Here is a 20306-nt window from a genome sequence, read left to right as displayed (position 1 = left end):
GCATGGATTTTAGGAGGCATGGGGGTTCCTCATAAAATCCATACCAGACCGAAGAACCTGGTATGCTCATGAAGGGGGAACCCATGCAGTTTTTATTTGTTTGTTTCTTTAATTGCCGTGGAGTTCCCCCTAATTATTGGGGGATCAAAGTCGCGTCCCTGGTCATTGAAGTCGTACCCACAGTCGTATGACTGTTTTGTCAAAATCGCTGCAAAATAGCGTGACTTTGGAGTAGCACAAGTGTGAAAGGGGCCTAAAGGATTGTAAAATATAACCTCCAGGTTTCCCTTCAGCCTTACCCAGTTGTTCAGGCTCCTCTTTCATGAGGGCTCTTGAGGAGAGTATTAGGACAGGATACTGTGATGCTTTCCGGAAGCTATGTACAGCAACCTGGCAGACCCTCCCACCAGCAATAATCTGCTTGGATTGTATAGAGATGACATCACTGGGTATGAAGTAAGGTATGTAATGAAAACTGAAATATTTTATTTAAAAAGAAAAAGAAATAAGGGAAGGCCAAATATAAGCAGATAAAACTGTATATGTATACTGTATATACTGTGCTGTGCAAATGTTTTAAGCAGGTGTGAAGAAATGTTGTAAAGTAGGAATGTTTTCAAAAATATATATTTATAATTAAATATGTATATACTGTATTTATTGGCTTATAACACTCACTTTTTTGCCCTGTAAATAGAGGGAAAACTGTGCCTGCGTGTTATACGCAGGGGGCTGTGGAAAGTTTTTTTCCTGAAACCTCCCTCTTAAAGTTAGGATGCATGTTATACGCCTGTGCGTAATATACGCAATAAATACGGTAATTGGTAAGGTTAAATAAACACAGCAGGCCATCCAGTTCAACCTGTGTGGGTGTGTGTCAGTGTCGAAAATAATTTTCCATATCCCTGTATATTGTGTTCACTAAAATGCACGTCTTATGCCGTGTACACACGGTCAGAATTTCCAACAACAAATGTTTGATATGAGCTTGTTGTTGGAAAATCCGATTGTGTGTATGCTCCATCGGACATTTGCTGTCGGAATTTCCAACAACAAATGTTTGAGAGCTGGTTCTCAATTTTTCTTACAAGAAAAGTTCTTATCAGAAATTCTGTTCGTCTTTATGCAGTTCTGATGCACAAAAATTCTACGCATGCTCGGAATCCGACGCATGCTCAAAATCATTGAACTTCAGTTTTCTCGGCTCATCGTAGTGTTGTACGTGACCGCGTTCTTGCCGATCGGAATCTCTGACAACATTTGTGTGACCGTGTGTATGCAAGACAAGTTTGAGCCAACATTCCGTTGGAAAAAAATCCACGGTTTTGTTGTCGGAATGTCCGATCGTGTGTACGCGGCATAAGAGTCTTTTAAAACTATAAATTCTTCCTGCTGACGCCACCGATTGTGTGGAAAAGATTTTCACATCCTTTTTGCTCTGACAGTGAAAAACCACATATGCAGCTTAAAGGGGTTGTAAAGGTAAAACAAACATTCCTAAATAGCTTCCTTTACCTTAGTGCAGTCCTCCTTCACTTACCTCATCCTTCCATTTTGCTTTTAAATGTCCTTATTTCTTCTGAGAAATCCTCACTTCCTGTTCTTCTGTCTGTAACTACACACCGTAATGCGAGGCTTTCTCCCTGGTGTGGAGTGTCGTGCTCGCCCCCCTCCCTTGAGGGGGCGAGAAGGAGAGTCAGGACGCTCTCTACGTTGCAGATAGAGAAAGGAGCTGTGTGTTAGTGGGCGTCCTGACTCTCCTACTCGCCCCCTCCCCCCTCAAGAGAGGGGGCAAGCACAACACTCCACACCAGGGAGAAAGCCTTGCATTACTGTGTGGCGTTACAGACAGAAGAAGAGGAAGTGAGGATTTCTCAGAAGAAATAAGGACATTTAAAAGCAAAATCGAAGGATGAGGTAAGTGAAGGAGGACTGCACTAAGGTAAAGGAAGCTATTTAGGGAAAACATTTTTTACCTTTACAACCCCTTTAAGGTTAAACCACTTCTCCTCTAGTCTCCTTGTGTGGCCCCGTGTCTTCTTACACTCCCTATGACTGAATAATTTCCAACCTATGCTGGAATCACCAGTTATTAGAGAGATATTTGTATATTGCTATCATATCTCCTCTCAATTATCAATTTACAAAATGCAAAGTGAGCAAACAGAAGAAAAATCTAAAACAAATCAATATTTGCTGGGGCTACCCTTTGGCCAGCATTCATTCATACACTTGCACACTTCGTACATTTGCAAAATTTCATGGGATTAAAGTCAGGTGTATTACATTTTGTAGGATTAAAGTCAGGTGTATGATTACCATTTATACCAAACAGGGGCTAATGATCATCAATTTCATATGTAGGTTGAAACACAGTCATTAACTCAAACAGAAACAGTTGTATAGGAGACTTAAAACTGGGTAAGGAAGAGCCAAACTCTGCTACTAAGGTGAGGTTGTGGAGGACAGTTTAGGTTGGGTTCACCCTTAAAGGGTAAATCCACTTTCGTGAGAAAAGGAAATAGCAAATAAAGAAAAAATAATATAGCATATACAATTGTGACACAAGTCGTATTGTAATTGAATGTTACTAAAAATGACCTTTCCTTTTCAATCTGTAGCCGCTCTAAATTTATAAAAATACAATATGGCTACCTGGAGTTGTTCTGCAACTCCAGGTAGACATCTACTTTTCATCAAATATTTTTTTGTAAATTTGGTGCAAAGTTTCTACCTGGAGATGCTGTGCCAGTAACAGCACTTCTTGCTGTTAACCAACAATGCTAAGTCACTGCCTCACAATTAGCAACAGTGTTGTCAGTCTACCCTGTCCTCTCCTTCATTTGGATGTTGGCTCTTTTTCAGGTCTATCAACAGAAGTAGCCACGGCAGGCTGCAAGGCAGTAGCTGTGAGTTGTTAGCCTCCAACATAATGCTCTGTTACTAGCAGGATTTCTAGCTAACAAACTTTGCAACAGATTCACAAATAAAACAGACTGAATAATAGATTTAGGGATTTCATGGACTTTAAACAGAGGATACATTTATTGAAAACCTCATGGAAAAACAGTTTGTAGATTGCAAGAGTCTCCTTCTTAGAGACTTGGTGACACTTTGGAAGGAATGACATGTGGATGACATTGAAGAAGCCTTGGTAGATATAGCCTTTGATCTGGTGAATAAGATTGAGAAATCTTTCTAAAACTGAGCTCATAATATTTCCTCCAGTCCGTGTCCCCTCCCCTAACTTCTCCATCAAGATCAATGATACATCCATCAGTCCCTCCCCCTCATGTCAGGGTGCAAGGTGTAATCCTGGGCTCTGACCTGTGCTTTCAGCCCCAAATCCAATCGCTGTTCAAATCTTGCCGACTTCACCTCTGTAACATCTCCAAATACGCCCCTTTTTAACCGTTGAAACCACTAAGCAACTTATTCACTCTCTTGTTATCTCTTGCCTTGACTATTGTAACTCTCTCCTCATTGGCCTACCTCTCCGCAGGCTTTCCCTTCTTCTGTCAATTATGAATGCTGCTGCCAGACTCATCAATTTTACCAACCATTCGATGTCCGCCACCCCTCTCTGACAATCACTCCATTGGCTTCCCATTGCCCAACAAATAAAATTCAAAACACTAACAATAACATACAAAGCCATTTACAACGCTGCCCCAAGATACATCATCAATCTTGTCTTAAAAAACAAACAAACACCCAAACCATCCTCTCTACTCCTCCCAAGACCTTCTGCTCTCTAGCTCTGTTGTCTCCTCATACCATGCTTGTCTACAGGTCTTCTCTGGAACTTCTCCCATCCTCTGGAACTTAAAGGGTCACTAAAGGATTTTTTTTTTAGCTAAATAGCTTCCTTTACCTTACTGCAGTCCTGGTTTCATGTCCTCATTGTTCGTTTTTGCTTTGATGTTGCTGTAATTCCTCTCTGTTCTGGACACTTCCGGGTTGTCTGTTTCCTGATCACCACAGTACTGGGAGATTTCTCACTGTGGTGACCAATCAAGGAGGTGTGACTACTGTGTGTCAGCACCAATCCAGTTTCGTTTTACAAAGCATCACTGCCCTCTATTGGCTCTTTGTCTCTGTACATCAGAGAACCAGGAAACAACAGCAAAAATGAAACTAAACTGTAGGTACATTATATGATTGGTTTTTATCTATTTTTAATCATTTTTAAAAGGAATCAGTTAACTATTATGTCTCTATACCCTGTAAACAGTAATTTCAGCAAAACATTTTTTTTCCTTTAGTGACCCTTTAATACCCCAATCTGTCCGGCTATCTCCTACTCTGTCAACCTTTAGGCGATTCCTGAAGACTCATCTCTTCAGGGGGGCCTATCCTGTCTTTAGCGAACAACTGAATCTTCTACTTCGCCCATCAGATCAGCCCTCACAGTTATTACCTTTTGTCTCGCCAACCACCCCCTATTAGATTGTAAACTTGCAGGAGAAGATCCCTCCTTACCCTGTCATATTGAATTGTATTGTCGCTGTATTGTCACCCTTTACATTGTAAAGCTCTGCGTAAACTGTTGGCGCTATATAAATTCTGTATAATAATAATGTCTAAGCTGAATGAAATTGGCCTTTGCATTAAATCAACATAATTTCCCCCCTTTTATCAGTGACTAAACTTCAATGCTTTGTAACTGCAGTTACAAGGGATCTAAAGAAGGTCAACTTTGGTAAGATGGTGGGTGATAATTTGACTATGGATGAATGTATTGCTTTCATACAGCTTGGCAGATGAAGCAAAATAGTGATAGGGGGGAATCTCATTGTTATAAACAGACATAAATACATTTATATGTGTCAAACGTTATTAAGAAATAGGAAATGGTGCGCCAAGATACCAAAATTGACTTGGAGAGGGATCTCTCTTTTAAATTAATAGCCAAATGCAATCACCAATCATGAAAACTTTTCCATGCTTTAAAGAAACAGCTGGAAGTGAATATTTTTGCTCCATGAACTTGACCAGGTTTTATTTCACTTAATATGAGGCAGACAGGGGATATAGTAAACCTAGTGCGTAACTTTAATAACCAGAACATCTTCCTCTTCTTCATAGACTGACCAGACTGGAAAGATGCAATATTCTCTGGATCTGGGGAAATTCAATCTGCGGAGCTCAGACTACAACAGAGAACTGATCATGGATATCAGTATGGAGGAAGAGGGGACAGGTGAGTCATATAAAGATAGAGGTGCACTTAGCAAATTAAATTAGATAAGATGTGGAAGCGCTCAAAGACATTCTGTGCAACTCTTATATAGGCCGGGTTCACACTGGTGCGACAAACGCTTCGACATTGAGAGCTCATGTCGCATGACGTGTGAAAATCAATGTTTCCCTATGAGAGCCGTCTTAACTGGTCCGACACAAGTCGGTCCGACTTTGAAAATGCTCCCTGCACTACTTTGGTCCGACTTTGATCCTAGTTCAGCCCATTGATTATCACTGAAGTCGGATCAAAGTCGGATCGCCGTCTTAACTGATCCGACTTTGGCATGCGACTTGTGCTCTGAGGATCTTGAAGGGGAACTCCACGCCACATTTAAAAAAAAAATCCCATGGGTTCCCCCTCCAAGAGCATACCAGGCCCTTAGATCTGTTATGGATTTTCAGGAGAGCTACCATGCCTAAAAAACAGTGATGACCTTTTTATTGCCTATAACATGGTGATCATTAATTGAAGGATTAGTCTGGCTTTAGATTTAGCTTCAGGGTCAGAGTAAGCATGCCCATTAGGGTCAGAGTTAGTGTTAAGCCGACCATAGATTGTGCGATTTTCTTTCTTGTAACCACAGTCAGTGTTGATGGGGAAATCCTTTCCACAAAGCTATTGTGTTCTCCTGATGGAAAGAACACACAGTGATTGTTGCTAGTGGCTATAGCTGCTGGCAATAATCACATTAAAGATCCAACATGCTGGTTGTACTCTAATTGATTAATCAATCAACTTGGGTATAATGAGCTTGCCCATACATGATTTGAAATTCATCCAGTTCCTACTCAACCAGCCAAGATTCAAACAGTCTATAGCTGGCTTAAAGTGATTGTTAAGGGCCAGATCCTCAAAAGAGATACGCAGGCGGATCTGCTGTTCCGCCTGCGTATCCCTGTTTCTATCTTTGGAACTGATCCACAGAATCAGTTTCCAAGAGATAGACAGAAGATCCGACATGTGTAAGGGACTTACACTGCCGGATCTTAGGATGCAGTACCGCATCCGCCGCTGGGGGCATTTTGCGTCGAAATGCCGCCTCGGGTATGCAAATTAGCACTTACGGAGATCCACGAAGCTTTTACGCTTCGTTTTTTCTCCGTAAGTTTTAGTTTGCAATCGTAAAATTAGGGCTGCTTTTACAAAGTGTAAACTGTTTACACCTTGTAAAAGCAGACCCTTCTGTCCAGCGACGCGGTATTTTTTTTGTTTTAAATTTTTTTTTTTCCGCCGTATCTTTTTTTTTTTTCCCGACGCAACTTTATTATCCACAAAGCTCGGCGTAACGTAATTTCGCGCTATGCACGTCGGGGAAAATGACGTCACGAGCATGCGCAGTACGGCGGGCGCGGGAGCGCGCCTAATTTAAATGGGAATCGCCCCCATTTGAAGAGGAACGCCTTGCGCCGCCGGAATTTAAGTTACACAGCCGAAAATTTCTAGGTAAGTGCTTTGTGGATCGGGCACTTAGGTGGAAATTTTAAGGCAGTGTAACTTAAATGGGAATTTTTACGTTACGCCGGCTCTTTGTGGATCTGGCCCTTGGTCTTGTTTTATTTATTTTTTCTTCTTCTTTTTTTTTTTTAAAGGTTAACTTTTTTTATTTTTATAAACCTAACAAATAATGGTTACACAGGTGTATAATCATAGCGAACATCGCTTCAAAGTGCAATACAATAATCAGGTATACAGGTAAACATTGTGAAACAGCATATAGAAAAGTAATCACGTAGCACAATCTACTCTAGTCAGGGCCTAGGCACTGGCCGTTTTGGAACCACAATATCCCCATTAAAAGCTGTACCCTAGGGGGCAGGTGGTATGATACTCTCTGAGTTAACCCAGGAGTTCCACATTTTGGAGAACTTTTTGGGGCATCCTCTTGCTTCGTATGTTAACTTATATAGTGGTATCGCTTGGTTGACAATGGTAAGCCAAAACTTTATATTTGGTGTGGACTGAGATTTCCAATGCATGGTAATCGTTTTTTTAGCATAAAACAGCACTATGCGTAGGAAGGAATGTACATTTTTGGATAAAGCTTTATCATCAATGTATCCCAGCAGACATCTAAGAGGATTGCAAATATTAGGAATCTCAGCTACAGAGCTGATGAAAGCAGTAACATCTGACCAGAACTTCCTTATCGGAGCACATTCCCACATCAGATGGAAGAATGTGCCATCGGCCATTCCACATCGAGTGCATAAAGGAGAGGATAATCTCTTTAATCTATATAACAAATATGGTGTAAAATATGATCTATACAATAGTTTGGTCTGGATCACCTTGTCCCTTGAGGAAATGACGGAGGGCACCTGCAGGGGAAGAATCTCTCCCCAGATCTCCTCCGTCAGCTCAGGTATGTCTGTGCGCCATCTCTGTTCAATGGTGGTAAGCCTAGTGGTCGTGGAGTGGAGTAGAGACTTATAGTAAGACAAAACTATTTTGGTGTGGGAGGGGTTAGTCAGTAAGTTTTCAAGTGGGGAAGTTTGCATCTCTATATTTCATAGTCCGAACTGTGCAGCAACAGTATGTCGTATCTGTAGATATTGAAAGTAGGCCGTGAGTGGGAGTCCAAAGTCTCTCTGGAATTCCGCAAAGGAGCAGAACGTAGTGTCTATAAATAAGTGTGATTATTGTTTTTACCCCTTTTTTTGAACCAATATCCCCTGTCAGTTCTCTGATGAAATTCTGGTAGGCATGGGTTTCCCCATAGCGGGGCGTTGGGAGAATATATAGCTGGGCTACTGGGTGGTAACAGTTTAGAAACTCTAAAGATCCACAGGGTCATGGCCAGAACAGTAGCCCCTTCCCTCCCCCTAAGCGTCAGATGGCGTATTAGGTTCTGGAGAGATTCATATGAGGTGAGGATGGCCGCCTCTAGGGCAGCAGCTGCATTGTTGGCCTCAGGATGAAACCACCAATGAGCATGCGCCAGTTGCGAGGCAATATAGTACGTTTGGAGACAGGGGAGTGCCAGGCTCCCCTCCAAAGTAGGTAGCTGTAAAGTTTGCTTAGCGATCCTCACCACACCGCCCCTCCAAACAAAATTGGTGATTATGGAGTCTCTCTTTAAATTTTGCTTTGGTTATATATATTGCTCAGGACGTACAGTAATCGTGGGAGATAGATAATTTTGAAAATATTTATTCTTCCTAACAGTGTGAGAGGGATATTGTTCCATGTTTTCAAGGTATTTTTAAATCTACTGATAAGGGGGTTTAAATTGATCTTGGCATAGGAGGAGACAGGGAGTTTTATCAATACCCCGTTACCGAAAAGTGTGAACTATTTGCAGTGGGCACGCAGGGGGTAGTGTTATTGGTGTCTCCTGGTCAATTTGAAACAGAAGAGACTTGTCCCAATTGACCCGGAACCCTGAAAAGTGGCCAAACCGTCGGATAATCTCCAGCAGGGCTGGGAGTGACGACTGGGGGTCCTCCAGATATCAGCATATCGTCCGCGTATAAGGACACTTTTTCCTCTAGACCCCCAATTGTCAGTCCCCTAACCTCCCCACTGGACCTTATCATTGATGCTAGGGGCTCCATCGCCAGCGCAAACAGGAGCGGTGACAGCGGACACCCCTGTCTGGTGCCTCTCTTTATAGGAAAGACATTTGATATGGATGCATTGACCCGTAGTCTCGCAATGGATTTAGAGTATAGGAGTTGCACCCACTTTATAAAGGTAGTGCCAAATCCGAATTTAGCTAGGACTCCAAAAAGATAGGGCCATTCGACTGAGTCGAAGGCCTTGTGAGCGTCCAAAGACAGTACAGCTTGGGAGCCAGTCGTGTCATGAACCACTTGTATATTGGTAAAGAGTCGACGTAAATTAATAGATGACGATCGTCCAGGCACAAATCCAGTTTGGTCCGCCCCTATAATGGTAGTAATTACTTTATTTAATCGTTGGGCAAGCACCCTTGCCAACATTTTTACATCCGAGTTAATAAGTGAAATCGGTCTATAAGATTCGCAGAGGAGGTGGTCCTTATGAGGTTTGGGAATCAAAACTTTTAGCGCTTCCGACATGGAGGGCGATAACTGTCCCGTTCTAGGGGCATAATTGTACATTCGCAGCAAGTAAGGGATCAACAGTTCCCGAAATTGCATGTACCACACAATGGGAAATCCATCTAGGCCTGGAGTTTTATGTCTGGCGAATGACTGTATAGCCTCCCCTATTTCTTCCGTTGTCAAGGGAGCATCAAGTCCGGAGGCCTGATGATCCGTTAGTCTCGGGAGTGAAATATCCGAAAGATAATCATCTAGTTCCACTATTGTATAGTGAGCTCTAGTAGTATAGAGTGTGGAGTAGAAAGTGACATAATGTCATTGTTTTGCTCTACTAATAGGCCCGCCGAGTTTGTTATTCTAGGGATAGTACAGGGCTGATAATCGGGCCTCGCTAAATAGGCCAGTAAGCGGCTATTTTTATCCCTGAATTCAAATATTTGTTGATTCTGATATAGTAGTTTCTTTTGCGTGCGTTCCAGAAGTACCAGTTCCAACTCTCTGGCCCTGTGTCGCCAGGTAGCATGTGTGTCAGAGGTAGAACAAAAACAGATTCACTCCTCATTGCAATGATTTTCATAAACTCAACCTTTCATTTAAGTAAAATAAAAAGGTAAACAATTTCTTTGCTGTGACATTTTTTGACCATTTGTTTTCTCTCGGCTTACTGAAGGAGTGACTCAAACTGCATCAAAAACCATTAAGCTCGAGTCTCAGCTCACCAAAGTGTTATTTGAGGACACAAAATCGTATTTCATGCCAGGAGTGCCGTACAAGGGAAAGGTGAGTGCAAAGGAAAACAAAAACTCTGTAGTAGCTTAGGTGTTTAGAGGCAGGGCTGTCTTAATGCATAGGCACCTCTGGGAACTGCCCAGGGGCCCCAAGTGCATGGGGTCCCCATGATAATCTTGCATTACATCATATTTGCCAACTGTCCCGAACTTGCTCGGAAAGTCACGGTTTTTACTAAGCTGTCCCGGCATGGCCCTGTCCCAGGTAGAGTCCTCAAACCTGTACTGTGCCCTACTGATCCCAGTATTGTGCCCTTCTGTTCCCCCTCCCTTGTACTGAGCTTTTCTGCCTTGCCCTCTGTACTGTGTCCTTTGTGTTGATTAATCTGTGTGACAGCCAGCATCTCTTTGATTTGGGGGTTGTCAAATCCTCAGCTCTGAGGGGTTCATGCTGGCAGTGGCGTCACTAGGGTTGGTGTCACCTGGTGCGGTAAAATATGGTGTCACCCCCCCCCCCCCCCCCCCCCAATAAAAAATTTCAAATATTTTTTACCCTACTGTTTGCTCTCTGTTCTCCTTTCTTCCCCTTTTCTCTCTCTCCCTATCCATCTTTCTTGTTCGTTCTATCCCTTCTTCTTTCTCTCCATTTTTCTTTGTGCCCTCCCCCCACCTCTCTTTCTCCAGGACCGGAATTCACATCTCAGGAGCCTATAGGCCAGGGGCGTACCTAGAGCATTTGGCACCCGGGACGGATCCAATATCTGGCACCCCCCCCACGTTAAAATGTAAAAACACCCCACTGTGCCCCCTGCATACCTCTGCATCCTTCAATATCTTTTTGTTACTACTGTGTACCCCTCTCCACAACTGCACCTCTGGACCCCTTTACATTACACAGCCCCCTGCATCACTGGACCCCTTTACATTACACAGCCCCCTGCATCACTGGACCCCTTTACATTACACAGCCCCCTGCATCACTGGATCCCTTTAAAATTACACAGTACCCTGCATCACTGGACCCCTTTAAAATTACACAGCACCCTGTATCACTGGACCCCTTTACATCTCACAGCCCCCTTCACCTCTGGACCCTTTTACATTACACAGCCCCCTGCACCACTGGACCCCTTTACATTACACAGCCGCCTGCACCTCTGCACCCCTTTACATCACATAGCCCCCTGCACCTCTGGACCCTTTTACACTACACAGCCCTCTGCACCCCTTTACATTACACAGCACCCTGCACCTCTGGACCATTTTACATTGCACAGCACCCTGCATCACTGCACCCCTTTTACATTACACAGCCGCCTGCACCTCTGCACCCCTTTACATCACATAGCCCCCTGCACCTCTGGACCCTTTCACACTACACAGCCCTCTGCACCCCTTTACATTACACAGCACCCTGCACCTCTGGACCATTTTACATTACAAAGCCATCTGCACCTCTATACCCCTTTACATTGCACAGCACCCTGCATCACTGCACCCCTTTTACATTACACAGCACCCTGCATCACTGGACCCCTTTACATTACACAGCACCCCTTTTACATTACACAGCCGCCTGCACCTCTGCACCCCTTTACATCACATAGCCCCCTGCACCTCTGGACCCTTTTACACTACACAGCCCTCTGCACCCCTTTACATTACACAGCACCCTGCACCTCTGGACCCTTTTACATTACACAGCCACCTGCACCTCTAGACCCCTTTACATTACACAGCACCCTGCATCACTGCACCCCTTTTACATTACACAGCACCCTGCATCACTGGACCCCTTTACATTACACAGCACCCTGCATCACTGCACCCCTTTTACATTACACAGCCGCCTGCACCTCTGCACCCCTTTACATCACATAGCCCCCTGCACCTCTGGACCCTTTTACACTACACAGCCCTCTGCACCCCTTTACATTACACAGCACCCTGCACCTCTGGACCCCTTTACATTACACAGCACCCTGCATCACTGGCCCCCTTTACATCTCATAGCCCCCTGCACCTCTGGACCCTTTTACATTACACAACACCCTGCATCACTGCACCCCTTTTACATGACACAGCCACCTGCACCTCTGGTCATGTCAGCTAAAAAAAAAAAAAATCGGGATGGTGTCACCCCTCTAGTGGGTGTCACCCGGTGCGGCCCGCACCCCCCGCACCCCCTAGCAACGCCACTGAATGCTGGGACTTGTAGTCCTTCACTTTTGGGGGGTCACATTCCCCAAAAGTGAAGGACTACAAAACATGAAACCCTGAGATCTAAGGATGTCACCTCCTCCTCCCCTTTCTATCCCTCCAAGGGTGTCATCTGTCGTCTAGCACCAGCTAAGCTGCCATACTCACTGTCCCAACATCTCTGCCTGGCTCCCTCATGACATCCCAACAGGTTCCATCCCCAGCCTCACCTCAGACTCTGAAATCCACTTCCCTTTCCTTTCTGAGCAGGGTGCTGCCACTGCAGAGGCTGGAGGAGGTGGGTGGAGCTGAGCACTAGGAGGAGGAGGAAGTTGCATCTTCCTCTGCTCTGAATGCTGGGGACTCTCTCTGCATTACATGACATCTTTCTAGACTCCAGGCGGTCCTGGCAACCAGACAGTGGGCAGTAGCAGCCAGCGGGGGAACAAGCAGAACCGGATCTTGGCTGGGATTAGTACTGTGAATAAAGTGGCTGCCTTTTTTGGGAGCATCAGAGCAATTTCCCCCCAGCCCAGTCTGCCCTTAACATGCGACCCGGTGGACCCGGTGTAGCCTATGACCAGTCTGGGCCTGATAATGTCCCTATCACAGTCATATACAGGCATTCTCACATTAAGCCTCTCTGTTTGGAAAGCTACCTGATGAGGCCCCATTGCCTGACCATTCTTTTCAACAAAAATCTTCCTTTAAAATTATATGTGCATTATGAATTATATTCTACAATTTTGCAGAAGATGGAAAAAACTGCTCAGAAAATTTGTATTTAAAAGAAATTAAGTAGAGTATAAGTTTGAGTAGAGCCCATGAATCCGATCATCCAGGTGGTGGCTTGTTTAGTCTTCCAGCCTTTAGAAGGCATTTTAGGAGTATCAGATGTTGAATCACCAAATTACAGAGTCACTTTCTTCCTTGGTTTTCCTAGTTTACATCATTCTACCTGATTCAAACACTAAGGGGAGGGGTTAAAAGATGTATGATAGGTGGATAAGTATATATAATGGTGTGCAAAATAGGGTAAAATGCATGCAAAATAAAATGTGTTGGTTTTGACAACGTTGTAGATGAGTTTTAGGCTTATGTGTATTTTTATTGCTAAAATTCTACATTGTTGTTTTTATGTGTAGTGCAGGGGAATTTGGTATATCCAGTGGTGGCCCATCCATTAGGGTAGTGTTTCTCAATTCCAGTCCTCAGGCCCCCCCAACAGGTCAGGTTTTCAGTATTTCCCTCAGATGAAAAGGCTGTGGTGATTACTAAGGCTGGGTTCACACTACTACACTACTTTCATCCTACTTTGCTCTGTGTTCAATGTTTCCCTATGAGAGCGTCTTGTAGTGTCCTACACAAGTCGGTCCGACTTTGAAAATGCTCCCTGTACTACTTTTGGTCCTACATTGATCCTACTTCAGGCCCATTGAATATCATTGAAGTTGGACCAAAGTAGTATCCTGTTCATGAAAGTAGGATGGATGTAGGACCAATGTAGGATAAATGTAGGACCAATGTAGCAGAGCAAAGTAGGATGAAAGTAGTGTAGTAGTGTGAACCCAGCCTAAGGCAGTGAAACTGATCAAATCACCTGTGCAAAATAATGGAAATCCTGAAAACATGACCTGTTGGGGGGGCCTGCTGAGGACTGGAATTGAGAAACACTGCATTAGGGGCACACAGGCGCCCCCCCCCCCATCAATGCGTCTGGCCCCTAATCTACGTACAGGCATACCCCGCTTTAAGTACACTCACTTTACATACACTCGCGATTAAGGATATACCCACGAGTGTATGTAAAGTGCCTTACAAGTACTGTACAGACATTTTGCAGCCACAGTAGAAGGAGCTGAAGCTCTGAGAGCATAGCCCCCCCTGTTCCAATGTGCCCCTGACACTGCCACTACAGCCCCTGGGACCTCAACTACAGCTTCTGACACCCCCACTACAGCCCATGGGACCTCAACTACAGCCCCTGACCCCCCACTACACCCAAGAAGTGAAAAAAGGTATTGTTTCACTTTAAGTACATTTTCGTTTTACATACATGCTCTGGTCCCATTGTGTACTTAAAAATGGGGTATGCCCGTACAGGGTGCTGGATGCATGCATTCTTTTTTTTTTTTTTTTTTCTTTTTTTTTTTTGCCACGTCAGACATAACCACAGCAAGAGACCTGCTCATGATTTTATTCATAATTCCGTCTCACTTTCGGGTATAGCATCATTTGTGGTAGTTTTTTTTTTTTTTTTTTTTTTTTTTTACTTGATTCTATATTTGTTATTCTGCTTTTACATGTAATTTTTTCCTTTTTTTTTTTTTTTTTTTTCCCACTTATAACTTCTTTCAGCCCTTTAACAATTTAGGCCGGATAGAGCGTTCCTCATAGATGCAAGGTCCATCAAGCTATCATTACGTGGTAACGTGGCGCAGCACCCCTCCCTTATCCCTTCCCCCCCCGACTACCCTTCCCACCCCTCCCAGACCATCTCCCGACTCCACATAGTATTTTTGTTTCCTGTACTGCTGCATTCTTATTCCACTCTCATATTTTCTGCGTACTTCCGAGATTTTTTAAATTCAATCCATGTTTCCCAAATATCCTTATTTCCTGCCTTGTTCTTTTCCACACCATATTTTACTTTCTCCCTCCCATAAGTACCCTCTACCGAGTCAATCCACTCCCATATTTGCGGACTTACCGAATTTCTCCATTTTAGGGGTATCAATCGTTTCGCCGAGTTCAACAAGTGCGGGATCAATGATCCCCTATATTCGTTCACTGGCATATCTCCCCCATGAAAGAGGACTACCCACGGGTTGTCTTCCACTTCTTTTTTAGTTATCTCTTTAATCAGAGCCAAAACTTTTCCCCAGAACGTTTTAATTTTTATACAGTCCCACCACAGGTGGGCCATCGTTCCTCTTGCCTCACATCCTCTCCAACATTCCTCTGGCTCCCCCACTCTGAATTTAGCAATTTTTTCGGGGGTAGCGTACCATCCTGTCAGACATTTGAAGTTCATCTCGGCGGTTTTTACATCAACCGCCGAAGTATGAGTCAAATTAAGGATTCTCCCTATGGTCGTCTTCCCCCTTGGAACCCTTAGGTCTCTCTCCCATTTTTGTATATAGTTTAGCGTATCCGACTCGTCTATTTTCTGCAAGTATTTATAAATTTTGGAAATATTTCCTTTTGAGCTTTCGGTACTGCACATATGTTCCAGTGTAGTGTATTCCTCTCGTGACCTCAGTGGGTGTGGGAGGCACTTAACGAATGACACCAACTGAAGGTATCTCCACTCGTTGAGTGCCTCAATTTCAATCCTAATTTCGTGCATGGTCATAATTTTACCCTTTGATATTATGTCTTTTAACTGTGTTCTTTTTTTAATCCATCTACCACCTACCTCTTTAGTTCCAGGTGCAAAGTATTCATTTTCTTTCAAATCTATAAGGGGTGAATTAAATTTAGTCTTTAATTGTTTGTGTAGTCGATCCCAAATCCTTAAAGCGTTATGTGTAATTGCGTGTGTTGACGTGTGTAGGGTTCTACAATGTGGGGGGTTCCAGATTAATCTCCCTAACTGTGCCCTAGCTAAAGTGCATTCAATACTTATCCATCTTTTATCCTGTGATTCTTTAGCCCATTCTATAACCCGTGTGAGGACCGAAGCATTATAGTATAATCTAATGTCAGGTACAGCCAGACCGCCTTTTTTCTTGGTCCGTTTTAGAGTTTGTGCAGAAATTCTGTGTTTTTTATTGTTCCAAATGTATTTCATTAGAAAAGAGTTAATTATTTTGATATAGGACGGAGGCAAATAGATTGGGACCATTTGGAATTTATACAAAATTTTGGGGATAAGCACCATTTTTACCACATTTATCCTCCCAAACCACGAAATTGGTCTATTGTATATGGTTTTAATTTCTCTTTTAATTTCGTCAAGAAGGGGAACAAAGTTTATTCTATATATTTTTTTCAAGGTATTTGCCATTTTTATACCCAAATACTTTATCTCTCTTTGCCAGGAGAAATTGTATTTCTTCCGCAAATATAGTTCTTCTTCTTTGTGAATATTGATATTCAGAATCTCCGTTTTTGTTGTATTCATTTTGAAATTTGAGACCTCGCCATATTGTTTTAAGGTATCTATTAACTTCGGGAGAGTGATTCTTGGGCTGCTTATGTAAAATAATAAGTCGTCTGCGAAGGCTGACAATTTGTGCTCGTCTTCACCTACTTCTACTCCATAGATTTCTGGGTTTTGTCGGACCATTGCCAGGAGGGGTTCCAATGATAGGACAAAGAGGAGGGGAGATAGGGGGCATCCTTGCCTAGTCCCATTTTTCATCTCAAAAGATGCGGAAAGGGATCCGTTAATTTTGATCCTTGCACACGGGTGATGATATAGGGTTTTGATCCTCCTTATCATCCCTGGGCCTATTCCTATAAATTCTAAAGTTTGTATCAGGAATCCCCAGTCTACCCTGTCGAAAGCTTTCTCAGCATCAACCGACAGGAATAGACCGGGGGTCCCACTTTCTTTAATCTGCTCAAGGAGGAGGAGCGCCCTCACGCCATTGTCTTTTCCCTCCCTCCCAGGTATAAAACCTACCTGGTCTGGGTGGACAATGGCAGTCATCACTCCCTTCATTCGTTCCGCTAAAATTTTTGCATATAGTTTCGTATCTGTGTTCAGGAGTGAGATCGGTCGATAACCTGAGCAAGTCGTATTATCCTTTCCCTCTTTTTTAATCACTGTAATCGTTGCTGTTAAAGCCTCTCTACTCATGTCATAGTCTATTCCAAGACCATTAAAGTATTGGCAAAGTCTGGGGATTAAGATGGTGCTGAACTTTTGTAGGTAGGCAGATGTAAAGCCATCTGGCCCGGGACTTTTCCCCTTAGGAGTGTTTTTTAAGGCCTCACTTATTTCCTGTTCCGTTATTAAACCTTCCATCTCTTCTACCTCCCCTTCTTCTAATTTTGGAAGATTAGCTAGTTGTAATATTTCCCTATTCTTATCTATTTTTTCGCGTGGACATCTGATCTTTTGTTGGATACCGTAAAGTTCTTCATAGTAGCTCCGGAATACTTCTGCTATTTTATTTGTCGCGTGTACTAAGTCACCATTTCTGTTCCTGATTTTTTCTATAAAATTCCTAGTTTTCTTTTTTCTTACCATTCTGGCCAAGTTTTTGCTAGGTTTGTTTCCCCAGACATATCTTTCTCTCTCTATCCGGTCTGTATATTTCTTAGTTTCTTGTTCCGCCAGAGCTCTATATTCATCCCTTCTTATACGCAACTTATGAAGTATTTCCCTCTTTTGCCCCTGTGATTTATGTTCCTGTTCCAGCCGATATATCTCCTCCCTTAATGTTTTTAATTTACTTGTTCTTATTTTATTTTTCCTTGCCCCTTCTACAATAAAAATTCCTCTTATATATGCTTTATGGGCATCCCAGAGGGATGCTCTTGAAATCCCCTCCTTATCGTTCTCCTGAAAGTAACGTTCCAATTCTTTCTGTATCCTCTCCACTACCTCCTCATCCCCCAACAGACTCTCATCCAATCTCCATTCTGGTGGTGTGTCTTTTTGTATAGAAGTTTTTATTTTTAAGGTTATAGGGGCGTGGTCAGATAACGTCATGATCTCACACCTTGCTTCTATAACACTCTCCAAAAGTCTGTGGTCGATGAGGACGTAGTCGATCCTCGAGTACGTCCCATGCACCGGTGAAAAAAACGTGTAATCGCGGGCCCTCGGATTGAGGATCCGCCATACATCCACCATTTGATTTTGTGTCATTTGTTTTATCAATATCTTTAGTTGCTCACGATTTGTCCCCTGTACACAGGACGTACTATCGAGGCTTGGGCTCATGCAGAAATTGAAATCTCCCATCAAGACTACATGGCCCTCTTCAAATTCTTTTAATTTTCTCATGATTTTTCTAATATATTTAACCGAGTTCACATTGGGGGCGTACACATTAGCCAGGGTATAAACCTCTCCTCCTAGTTTTATTTTCAAGAACAGGAACCTCCCCTCCGGGTCTGTTTGTCTATCCACCAATGTGAACCGGATTCTACGAGCGAATCCAATAGCGACCCCGCGGGATCGCGATGAGATTGTATCCCCGTAATACCATATCGGGTATTCTGATGAATAGAGCTTTATATTGGACTCCAAGGTAATATGGGTCTCTTGAAGGTAGGCGATATCAGTTTTATACTGTGTTAATTCACAGAGAATTTTATGTCTCTTAATATGAGAATTTAGCCCTTTTACGTTATATGAGAGAAACTTGACATCTGTCATATAACTTTTTTTTTTTTGTTTTTTGTTTTTTTAAACGTTTGGGATAATTTTTTTATGGAGTCGGTCAGATGGTCCCCCTGCCTCCCCCCACCCCCCCGCCCCCCCCATTCCCACCCCCTCCCTCCTCCATCCCATCCCCCCTCCCTCCCTCCTCCATCCCATCCCCCCTCCCTCCCTCCTCCCCCGTCCCATCCCCCCTCCCTCCCTCCTCCCCCCTGGCCTATTCTTGGCCTATGAGCCTTGGAAGGGCAATTCCTCGCCTTCACCCTCAACTCCTCTAATTGTGGTGGTGCTCGGGCACTCCCTTGACTCCCCCCCCTCTCCCTCCCCCCCCCCGGTCCATGATCCCGGAGATCCAGGTAATTCAGAGCCCCACTAATCCACCCAAGCCGATAAGTCGGGGGGTTCTAGCTGCATTTTAGAGCAGAAATCATTCAGTTCTTCTGGGAATCTTAGTCGAGCCGTTTTACCTCCCTTAATGCCTATAAGGCATGCCGGGAAGCCCCATTGGTACTTTATATTTTGTGCCCGCATCAGCTCTAAGAGTGGTTTCAAATGTCTTCTCCTTGCCAGCGTTTCCTTAGATAGGTCAGAGAATATTTGTAAGTCAGTCTCTCTATATCTCAGGGGGGGTTTCCCCCTAAGTCTTCTCCAGATTTCTGCTTTATCAACAAAATTCTTGAACCGGACAACAACATCTCTTGGCCCGTATCTATCTATCATCTGGGGACTTCCCACTCGATGCACTCTTTCAATTTTAAGGGGCTTCATTTCTGCTGGTCTCTCAAGTAAAGGGCAAAAAATTGTGTTCATGATCTCCATGAGGTCTTCCTCCTTTTCCTCTACTATCGCTCTGACTCTAAGGTTCTGTCGCCTGTTGCGATTCTCCTGGTCCTCTATCCTGTAAGCCGCTACTCTCTGGCTCTCGGTCAGGGCCCTAACCTGCCCTTTCAGGGTGTTTATTTCTTGATCCTGTTCCTCTAATCTCCTCTCTGTCTCTACTACCCTTTCTCTGAGTCCTCCGAGGTCCGCTCTCACCTTATTGATCTCTGTCTTTATGACATTTTCCATCCTTAATAGCATAGCATTCATTTCTGCCTTTGTGGGAGGCTGTGTGTCCTGTAAGTCTGGGACCAACACTTCCGTGTTATTGTGATCTTGCTCGCTTTCTATTGTAGTTTCACTTTTAGAGTTCTCCGCGCTATTCGCTCCCTTTTTTGATTCATTCCTTTTTTTTTCAGTCTTTTTTGCGAGACCCGGACTTTTAAGGCTCCCCTCTTGGGTCATGTATTGCTGTATAGAGCTATTCCCCGAGTTATTCTTAGTGGGTTTTAAGGTGACACCTCTCGTTGACCTATTCATTCTATTGGAGGGTCTGATTCTCTTCCCCAGTTTGAATGAGGATTTTTTCCAGTCTACTATTGATTCTTTTCTTTTTTCTTTTTTCTCTTTCCCTCAGCCTTGCCTTAGCTCTTCTTTATGGGGATAACTATTCCCCTCTTGCTACTCTCTCCCCTCCCTTTAAGGGGACAAAAAAGAGGCGCAAAGGGGGAACGGGCGCCAGCAAAACAAAGGATATGGCCAGGAGCACCAGAGAGGAAAGAACACACAGGGAAGGAGTTCCCAGTATAGTACACAGGAAGAAGGGGGGACCAGACGGAGAATAAGGAAGATAGATAAAGGACCCGGAGTAGGGGCACCTCCTCTCCGTCCCCCTATTGACTCCCGTCCACTCCCCGTCCCCAACCCAGCTTACTTATTACAATGGACAG

The 20306-nt window shown here is 43.7% G+C and overlaps 1 protein-coding gene across 11 annotated transcripts in view; it reads left to right on the top strand.

The window, feature by feature from the left end:
• The window catches only part of LOC120946805 (alpha-2-macroglobulin-like protein 1), a 224004-nt gene that overhangs the window by 77152 nt on the left and 126546 nt on the right, over positions 1-20306 (top strand). For all 11 annotated transcript variants that reach the window (XM_040361516.1, XM_040361517.1, XM_040361514.1 and 8 more), the window contains exons 10-11: positions 5089-5203; positions 9941-10050. In XM_040361516.1, coding sequence (XP_040217450.1) covers positions 5089-5203; positions 9941-10050 — 225 coding nt within the window. The remainder of the gene's footprint in view (positions 1-5088; positions 5204-9940; positions 10051-20306) is intronic.

This window comes from Rana temporaria, chromosome 8, assembly GCF_905171775.1.
Source record: "Rana temporaria chromosome 8, aRanTem1.1, whole genome shotgun sequence".
NCBI classification, from domain to species: Eukaryota; Metazoa; Chordata; class Amphibia; order Anura; family Ranidae; genus Rana; species Rana temporaria.
The sequence above is the reverse complement of the archived record's forward strand: the minus strand, read 5'-3'. Positions and strand labels throughout refer to the sequence as shown.